We start from the raw sequence: 10,835 nt of genomic DNA on the forward strand, positions 1-10,835 counted from the left end.
AATGCCCTAGCAAAAATTGGCTAAAAATACCCCATGGCATACACCCTTTGAGGTAATAAATGAGGTAGTTATCTACATCTCGCAAGGAAACATGACAAATAAGCATCAATTTGAAAAGAAACATGATAAATAAACAAGTAAATAGATTAACTAAATACAACAAGGTTGTATCCATGATACAATTGCATCCAGCTAAATTCCACTTCACAGCGTCCCCTAAAAGGTTCAAATACAAAACAAGAAAAGCTGATAAATGTAGTACTCACTTTCGTGTAAGCCTTTGAGGTGAGATGAGAAAGCGAGATCACGACTCAATTTGAAAGCTGTCATAAAGACAGTTGTGTTAGCCCAAAACCTGAGTATGACTCCCCAGGGGCTGGTCCTATATGATCAAATATTTGTACAAGTACGCATACAAGGTCACCTCAATTTCAGATAATGGCCCTATAATCAACTTGTTCAAGCCTTTGGTCTCTTGAATGTGGCAAACAGACCTGGAAATATCAAATGTTTGTACCAATGCAAGTGCGAGATGACTCAATGTCAGAGATTGATCTCATCATCAACTGGTTCAGGCCTCCAGCTTCTTGAAATGCGGCATTCAAACTTGAATGTATGCAATACTAGCTGCACTTCACCAGAGTCAATCCAGTAGCGAGGGAGGCTAAACAAGTCCTCATCAAAGACAAACTCTGAATCACATAATTTTGGCAGCCACAAGGCAATCTCAGAACACAGTCAATAAAGTCTGCCTGAGCAGTCTTGGGCTCCACAATAGCAAGCTTTGGTCTTAACATTGCCATTAGCATCTCTCACATGTCCTATGGTGTAGTTGTAGTCATAACTAAGCTCCCTCATGGGAGGTACATTCTCCATAGCAAACAACATGACATGTGGAAATCTAAGATCATCAGAATCATAAAGAACATTCTGAGCAAACAAATTGGGTGAGCAACTGTGGTTGATAAATCGAGCAACACTACCAAAGTCTTTTGCATCAATGGTGAATCCCACCTCCTCTATCACTGCAGCAACTGCATTTGTTGACTCACTTGTCTTCACCATCCCAGAAACATCTGACCATGCACCACATTTATTCCCAATATCAAAAAGATATTCATCGTTACCAGTCCTTTGCTCAGCCTCAGCATCAGATAGCAACTCTCCTGTGTACTCACAAATAAATCCTCCAGACCGGATAGAGTTCAGAGACCTAACTCCCCATCCTCTATTCTTTGTCTTGAAAACCTCGAGCTGGTACCTCAGACCCCTTTGACTAACTCTGTTCTGACAGGAGCTTGAGCATCGGCATGAAGGACCACACTCGTAGATAACCTGCTTGTCCCACATCAAGTAACCAGATTCATTGTAAGGAAATTCGCCACCATTTTTTGCTGCACATAAACATTTATTCTCATCTACACAATTCCCAACACAATCACAGCCTTTTGGCAATACAGGTGAGAACCAAGAAGGATATTTCACCCGCGATATGTAAACAAAGCAAGTGGGTGCAGCTTCATCATCCACTTCATTAACAACACAAACAGCAAGCCTCTCCTGACCTCCAGATATGTCCCCGAGAAGAAGATTTGGTCGAGCTATACCCTTTTTCCGTAAGTTTCCAACAAAGTTTACCATGGAAAATCCCAATTCTGGTTGCCCAAAGCGTCGAGTGAGCTTAAACTGGAACACCTTGAATCCTGAAACACCAGGCTTTTCCCACACATCAACCACATCATACAAGCCATCATATGTGTATAACTTTTCTCCACAGGAAGGATCTATTGACCCTCTGATCACACGAACGGGAGAAAGTTCCAGCATAGCAGTTTTCAGGGCCAGATTACCTCGCACTAACTCTTGATCCTTTCCCTGCCGCTTGTCTCCTTTAAAGTTGTTCCCTCCTTGGCCGGTGTAAATAAATGTATCCCCACCATCATCATCATCCTCATAGCCACCAGAGGCAACAATGCTAGTTGCAAGTGGGTTACCATTACTGCGCCTACTTCCAGCGATGAAGTCAATACCAGCTTGGGAAGGTCTATGTAATCCAACTACACACATCTCCATGCGACAAGTGAATTGATCACCGACCTCTATACCAGGTACTTCGCCGATTATTTTCTCTCCACAGTTTCTCCACTTATTCCTTTGCTTAAGAATATTAGCAGCTTCAATGTCAGGTCTCTTACCACCAGGTTGTGGTGCCTTCACTAAAGCTTTTCGAATGCACTCAAATTCATGTAAGGTTCGTTTTACAAGAGAGCGAATACTTTCTCCACTACCAGTCTCATGATTTCTGCTGATTTGGACTGCTCCTGCATCAGAATTTTCCCCAAAAGAATTGTGAAGCCTTGACTTCTTTGAAGGGGAGCTGTTCTTACTTAGAACTGATTTCTCTTTCTTGTTGCAAATTGGTTTTTGCTTACATTCCAACAACTCTTCAGAAGACTGACGAGACAAACAGCTTTCTAGCTTAGCAACTCGCTCTTTTACATCAGAAGAGCTGAACTCTGTTGTGACAACATGATCTTTTGATTCAGACAGGTAATTATTGTCTATGTTCAAATCCACAGCCATATCCTTAACAAAAGACTCCTCAAAAGGCCGGTCTCTAGAAGACCCTTCTTTTTCCACATCAAGAATGCCCTGGCCTGGTTCCACAGAGGAAATTTTCGCAGCTACAGATGAAGCATTCACTGAACTACCCATTGGAGGAACAGATGAAACTTTGGTGCAAACATCCGGGAAATCCCTGACTGAAGGAACTTTGGCACAGCCATCTGGATAATCCCTGATTGCAGAAGATCGAAGACGCTTTGTATTGCCTGGGCATGAAATGAAAGCTCTATCTCTCTGCTTTCTGCAAGCCAGATTGTCAAACTCTGCAGAGCTTTCACTGTACTTGGCACATTGCCCTGCTGAGTGCACATTTTCTTCTGGCTGTGCATCAGCAGGGCTCTCCACTTTAGTTTCATTCAAATGCGATGCTTCTTGAGATCTATGAGATCCAGGTAGGGGATCACTTGCCTGTTTTGGTGTCTCCTGATCGATATGTACAACGACAGATCCATTTTCGGAACTATCTACCACTCTCTTCTCCTCTGAAAAGAAAACAGAAGGTCCACTGGAACCGTTGGCAGCTCCATGCAACCTCGTGTTTGGTTCATTCAGAGGAGGAGGATGGTGTTTCCTCGTAGGCTTCTTGTCAGCCCTAGTAAACACGGCTTGAAAAGGGCCCCCAGCTATTCGCCCAGGTTCATCCAGAGCCTTTCTGACTTCCGGCTCCTCTTCGTCGTCATCATCTAAAATCACTACTACATCTTTGTTAGCCATAAGAGAAGCCTTGCCTACCGGTTTGTACACAGGGCCTTCGATGATCACATTGCTAGGGTACGGGTATGGATTATTGAAGGACACAACCGGAAAGGCGACTTTCATGTGCACACTTTGTAAGCGCCTCACCTGCAACAGCGGAATGTTTAACGTACTGGAAAACCAAACGGGATTAGGGAGAAAAAAAGGCACTGACCTAATGAAACGCAGATCTGTGCGCGAGAGAGTGCAGAGATGCAGGCTCCTCGAGCTATCCACGCTTTCATTGAGATGACGACATCCAGCACCGGTTGGACATAAACCGCCAGAGGAAGGGCGCAAAAGCAGGAGAATACGGAATGAGAAAATGGAGTTCAAGCGATAGGGCACAATCGACGAAAAAGAAATGACATTCAGGGATGAAAATAAAGAAGAAGAAGAAGGCAGATGAAAACGATTGCGATGAGCACGCCGCAGGAAGAAGATCGTCCGGCCATCGTCAAAACGTCATGTAGGTAGTCTGCTCTGGTTCTAAGAACACGCCGGTGATGAAGACCTCTGTACACAAATCCCCATTAGGCATCATATTGAATCTCTATCAATGGATGTTTTTGCCTAAAGGTTTTATGCCTTTAGCCCCCATATTGTTCATTGTAACCATCAAGCACCTTCTCATAACCATGCATGGGAGATAGAGCAAAGGTTAACTAGGTTGACACGTGAAGTTATGTCTATGTTTTGGGATTTTGTTTATTTGACAATTTGAGGTGTGTATTGATAATTCCACCTACCTTTTTGGGGGTCCTCTCCAAAGGGAAAGGAATTAGGCAAGGGGGCAAGAGGCTCCAACATGATCACCTCGCCGCTATATTTAGTACTCTCTTGTAAATATTTTTTCACATGTATATAGGTCACTATTTGGTTCTTCAATTTCTATGCATCCATGATGACTTGTAGGCCCCTTCTTTCTCTATCTACCCACAAGTAGACGACAATACACATGACTAGAAAAAGATAGGTATACCATACCTTGCTACTTGGGTGGAGGATAGCTACGTAGCAATGTGACCCATGGCTCATAAGAGACCTCCCTGTGTGGAACCGTAAGCATTTGGCTTCCCCCACCCATAGGCCTTCACTTTTCTCCACTTTCTTGAAGATCTTGGGAATAGCGTCCCCTAGAGCAAGGGCTAGCCATGCCTTATAAACATGCCAAAGGGCCTATTCTATGCTTTCTTTCGACTTATTCATGGGGGTACCTCCTTTTATAATGTTGACCTGATATACATCTATAATCTTGGTAATAAGACTATGGAACTCAGAAGGCCAAGTGGATGGTCCTAGCTCATCAAATGTTCTCCTCGTAGGGGATTCCCTTCTCAACGAGGATAGAGAGCCCATAGATGCACTTCATAGCGAACTAACAATAGGATACAAGGGGTTGTCCTCCCATTCTACACTCATTTCAACAAAAGTAGTAGGGCTATTAGGTACACTAATTGAGAAATAGAAGCAAAAAAGTTTACCTTCTCTTGCCACTATCTCTCCCTCTCTACTTCTCTTTCAACTTGCAAGTAAGCCAAATGGTCAATCATCTATTCTATATATTATTGAGAGCTTTGCCCTGGGGATCCCAAACCAACCAAAAGGCTCCCAAGCCTATTTGGCACAAGCAGAAGGAAGTTGCCATTCAAAAAATAAAGATGTCTTTTTCTTAAAGGGTGAGTGGAGGTTATATTTACTTTCTATCATCTCCCCTACCCAATTACATACATGTGTACACACATACTCTCTCTCTCTCTCTCTCTCTCTCTCTCTCTCTCTCTCTCTCTCTCTCTCTCTCTTTGAATATAGGATATAATCATGGAAAGGAAAAAGGTGTCTTTTTTAATTGGAGAGAGAGAGAGAGAGAGGAATTTCTTTTTTAATTAGACATAAAATTATAATATATTGTAATAGTTGAACATGTGCATTGAATGTGTACATACTCTAAAAACATCCACAAATGCACAAATAGTATTTAAAAATAGTTGAATTTCTATTTTTAATTGAACATTATGGGATAGGATAATACATGTTCATGCAATGTATACATACTCTAAAACCACACACAAATGCACAAAATATAAAAAGGCATGAACAATGTATGCACATATAAACATGTATGTAACACACACATGTGCAAACATCCACACACATTTATGCATATATGCAAACATACACATCTAAATACATACGAGAGAGAAAAATGGAGAGAGAGGGAGAGCATATAGGAGAGAATGGATACACACTTACAAATATGCACACACGCACACATGCAAACACACATATCCACACACAAATATATACATATGCATATACATGTAATGCATATAGACATGTGCATATGCATATCACATGTGTACGCATGCATACATATAAGGTGGAGAAAGATGAGATACAATAATAAGAATAAGAAAGGAGAGAAAATCTATACTATATGTTGAGTGAAGGTGGGGAGAAACATGTCAACCAAGTGCTATTCCTTCTGCACCACGTGTCCTACTCTCACCTACCTATGCTTCCTATAAAACCCAGCCATTCATGTCCAAGCTAGAGGAGAGGGAGGGGGGAAGAGATTACACACACACATACGTAGGGAGGGAGATGATGGAAGTGAAAGAGAACATAACTAGATTGCCCCATGATTAATCATTACACATATGTTATTATAGGGATAATGCACCCTTTCTCACCACAATAAGTGGGTTTACATTGTGGAATGTAGAATGCCCTTTTAGCCCTTAACACCTTGCACTCACAAGGGACCAATTGTGAAACGATTGAGAACCCACTATTCCCTTAATTGAATGTCAAATGTCTTATCCTTCTATGTATGAAGTATATTTGGCTACAAATAGTGGAGAATGATGAATAATCTTGCTTTGGCATTAATTCACCAAAAGAGTCTTCCATAAGCTCATCCAAGTTCATGGTTCTTGCAAACCTTGTGTCTTTAGGTGGTACATCTAGTCTTCTCTTTGCTTGTTATGCCCCCTTTGGATCACTTCATCCTTGCAAAAGTCATTCCCTTAAATCTACTTCAAAAATACACCTTCTAATGTCTCCGCATTGAAACTTGATCCTCATTGACACTTTGCATTTGAAGCTTTAATTTGAATCCACTTGATGATTGCATGTGACAACTATATAGATATGAGAGTAAGGGTATTTGATACTTGAACATGTAAAGATATGTGTGCTACAATACCACAGTGATTAGGGTAAGGGGTATTATTATAACTATATGTTTTGTTGAACATGTAAAGATATGTGTGCTACAATACCATATTGATTAGAGTAAGTGGTATTATTATAACTATATGTTTTGATGTGCATATATGTTATTATAATCATGCTAGCATAGAGATCAATGTGATGATGGGACGATGTCAATGATGATGTCAACAACATAGTGTTGCATAGCGTCATTGACATTGATAAACCAGGTTTGTTGATGATGATGATGTATTGTTGATAGATGTACAAAATGCTCTTGGCTAGGTAAATGGATGGTGAGCTAGATATATAGATTCGGTTGGGTGACTGGACAATGAGGTAGACATGCAAGCATTAGATGACACTGGCAATGGCATTGGACATAGTTGGCTTGGCAGGGCGGCATAGGGTGATGGGTGGCAAAAGGGACGTGGTTTGGCTAAAGCATGCATGGCTATTGGGTATCTTGCTGTTGGATAATATATTGGGTGTCACAAGTGGGTTGGGCAGGGGCATTGGCATCACCTATGAAGCACTCATAGTCATTGTGGTGGTGAGGACATGCTTACCAACGTGGTTTTGAACCAGAGATCTAGAGAGATAGTCATAAGTAGGATCGCCATGTGTATGCTGCTAGGCCTAGTGGCCCAACCTTATCTCCCTCTTTTCGAAATGGCACAAGAACACATACACACACTCACACATGCACGCACACATAGAGTGAGAGAGAGATGGTGGACTTCCACAAATACAAAAACACATAAACATGCTATCAAGTAGCATATCAAATAGCTAAAACATGTCTCTTTATTATCTTATAATTATGGAAAAATGTGTCATTCCCCATTTTTCAATTGGATATGTTCATTATAATAAAAAGTAAAAAATGTAGATTTTAAACCTTGTGAAGATTGTATAGATCAAAGTTGTGGTTGCCTTTGCTAAAGTAAACTCTATAATGAATGACACAATACCGAACGAGCAAAGTATATTAATTCTAAGAAAAAATATAATATTGAATTAATCATACTAATACACTAAGTAATTGCAACACTACACTGACTAAATACACTTAATTAACGAAATATACAAACTATTGCAACATAATGCACTAATGAGAAGTTACGCTAAAACAATAAGTAATTGTAACACAATACACTAACTAATTAATTATTAAGTGAGTAATACATAATTAACTAAGAAATACTTTAACTTAGTGATGTGTACTCTTTCTTTCTCAACTAACACTTATTAATATGTAATCTTTCTATTAACCCTCAGACGAACAAGGTGGAAATTTTGGAAAATCTATAGTAGAAGATAAGGCCAAGGCAAAAGTGAAATGGAAGACGAAGTCACACTAAGAAACATCTGGAAACACAAGAAGTGCAAAAAAGTCCTAAATCAAGAAGAGAGGCACATAAGAAAAAGCACAAGTCAATACTTTTGTAAAAGAGCGCAAGGCGCACTTTTGTAAATGGTTAGAGGCACGGGTTGAGGCCATGCCAATAGGGAAGAGGACGAGAAGGGTTCAAGGAGGCCCGAACCAAAAAGGGGATGACCACCCAAAGGGAATTAGGGTTAGGGTTTTGTATAAAAGGTAAAAAGTGAATGAAGAAGCTCATTTTTTGGTGTGGCCAAAAGTAGCTCTCCTCTTCTTCTTCTTCTTCTTCTTCTTCTTTTTGTTCTTGCTTGCTTGAGCTTGTGCTTGAGAGAGGGAGTGTGAGAGTGTGAGGGTGAGGGACCGTGGTGGAGAAGGTGTCCATCTTCTCCTATCTTCTTCTCTTCTCTTCTCTTGCTTGCAGCATGGAGCTTGGAGCATTGAGCTTGAGGATCGAGCTCTCTTGAAGCTTGCACTTGGATGGTGGCGTTACCGGAGTGCTCGGGGGAGGAGGCAACTCGATCGGGCATGGAGGTAAGCTCACTACACTTATAGAGTGAGATAGTGCATCGGCTATGTGAGAGGGATTTGGAAAAGTAGGCTGGAGTAGTAAAGGTGCTTGCTTTGTGATTTGGATGCATTAGGATAGGAAAAACAAAGAGAAAAAAAGGGAAAAACAAGCATTAGGGTTTCTACTATCATAACAAGACAAGAGGGTTTGATTTGTTTGCCGATTTGTATTTTGGAGTTTATTTGCTATTCCAGGTATATACAATCCTTTATTAGGGTCTATTCTTACATTTTAGAAGTTTGTGTGACCCCTCATAACCAAAATCATTAGAATCGAGTTGATTTTCGTCATCCGTGGAAACTCGTTCGTAGGAATTGGACACTGTTACTAGAGTCTGATTCCCAGAATCAAACGGTCTGATTTTCGGACTTGGATACCTTAAAAACCCGTCCGATTGGGACACACGGGACTTGTCCAATTTAGATGCTTGGACAATCGGATGCTCAAAATCGCACTACATGGGAATCAAATGCATGAAAATCAAGCACACAAAAATCTAACCAATCTCAATTGAACCACCAGAATTGGAACCAAAATTGGACCACTCAGACCGTCTGATTGGTTGATTGGACCAACTCAGAATTGGACCAACTCAGAATTGGACCCCGTCCGATTCTAATAATCAGACCTTTGAGATTCGAATAGAAAACTGTCAAAATCGGACTGATGAACATAATATCAATTTGACACATCTAACCCCTAAAACCGACCCAGAGACCGTATAGAGCTGAAATCACATCATAAATTTATCAGTGGGTTGAAATCTAGAGCAAGTAGTTCAAAACTTGGCTACGAACGGTCCTTCAAATTGCACATGGTATTTAATGTAATGGCCTTGCCGGCCGAAGGGGACTAACCTACAGAGGGGGCTTTGCACCTCCCCCAAGTAGGCTGGAGAGAAAATGCGTGTCATGACAGGTCCTCCAAATTAGATCCTATTGTAGTAATGGCTCTGCACAAGCATAGATTCTCACTTACAAAACAGTAACCAAAGCCTATACCCGAACAAATACAAACAGAGACCCTAGAACCTCAATGGGCAAATCTAGCCAATAAGGGCAAAAAGGCCACACCATGAAAACATGTATATGTTGCATTCAGACTGTATCTAGTCAAAGCGGAATGCAACAGCATCAAGCTACAACTGCGAGGATGATAGACATGTCAGTCCTGACGATAGATGCATCTTGAATGACATTGCACAGATGACCCAAGACATTAGTAGAGAATCCACATCTAGTTGTGCAGTTGGGGACTCAAAGGCATATATCAAAAGGCTTTAATTTACAATCCAAGACCCAGAAGATGAAGACATAGTACTGCCTGCTTATCTTAGGGTTAAACTCGCCACAAAAAGAGAGCACATTGTCAATGCTCTCATTGATGAAGGAGCAGATTTTAATATCTTGACCTATGAAACATGGACCCTACTAGGCCAACCAGAGCTCACACTGACTAATGCAACTCTTAATCCTTATGGGAGACACCCAAAGCACTTATAGGAAAGTGCAAAATCCTTGTAACTATTGAAACAGAAAGCATGCCTATCCTATTCCATGTTCCTCCAAATAGTGCAAATCGTGGAAAGGAAACCCTCCTAGGAAGACCCTTCAAAAGGGTGACAAAGTGTGAGGCTGATTATGTAGCATAGAGGATACACTTGACATTATCGGGTGTGAGGATAATCACAACTTTTAGCAAGGGTGACCTCATCAAACCTCGAGGGAAAGACAATGAATATTCTAACATACCATGCAAGCCTATTAACGAGAGCAAGGACTTGTTGAAAGAGTTGATACAAGCGCATGTGATGCCAGGAGGCATATTCCACGATGGATTCCGTGAGGTTTTACGGTGGATTCTGTAAACTTTGATGACTGAGGCTCATACACAAAGTGGATTCTTTGTGCGAGAAGTTGATGGGGACGCCTGTCCTTTTCGGGCATTTCATTAATTTAGTGTGTATATGGGTGATTCCATAGCTGGTAATTCCGCAAAATGCATATTAAATTAATAAACGTTTATGAGTTTAGAGTGCGCACTCGTAATAAATTAAGGTTAGGATTTATTTCTAACCAGTTGATTTATTTATGTAGCTGAAGACTGCTAGGTATTTAGTTTTGTCGGTTTAATTGTATTATTTTACTAATGATTGTGAATGCTTCAGTTGATGTGTAGAGATAGCAGCAATGGCGGAGGAAAGCATTGGAGGATAGCGAGTATTCGATTTATGGATTATATTTTGATAGGCGCCACGCCTATATTTTGTCATGCCTATTTATTGAGGCATCGATTATTTATTATTAT

General features: G+C 40.8%; 1 protein-coding gene across 1 annotated transcript; it reads right to left on the reverse strand.

Annotated features, from left to right (window-relative positions):
- Positions 1–682: 682 nt before the first annotated feature.
- LOC148030274 (histone-lysine N-methyltransferase, H3 lysine-9 specific SUVH6-like) lies at positions 683–3,933 on the reverse strand. Its single transcript, XM_087686558.1, has 2 exons — positions 3,536–3,933; positions 683–3,468 (listed from the first exon to the last, which is right to left on the reverse strand). The coding sequence occupies exon 2, from the start codon at positions 3,442–3,444 to the stop codon at positions 739–741; it is 2,706 nt and encodes a 901-aa protein (XP_087542684.1). The 5' UTR covers positions 3,445–3,468; positions 3,536–3,933; the 3' UTR covers positions 683–738.
- Positions 3,934–10,835: the final 6,902 nt, after the last annotated feature.

The sequence above is a fragment of the Lygodium microphyllum genome, chromosome 10, assembly GCF_053477565.2.
Source record: "Lygodium microphyllum isolate KBCC chromosome 10, Lygodium_microphyllum_v1.1.10, whole genome shotgun sequence".
Classification (NCBI taxonomy): Eukaryota; Viridiplantae; Streptophyta; class Polypodiopsida; order Schizaeales; family Lygodiaceae; genus Lygodium; species Lygodium microphyllum.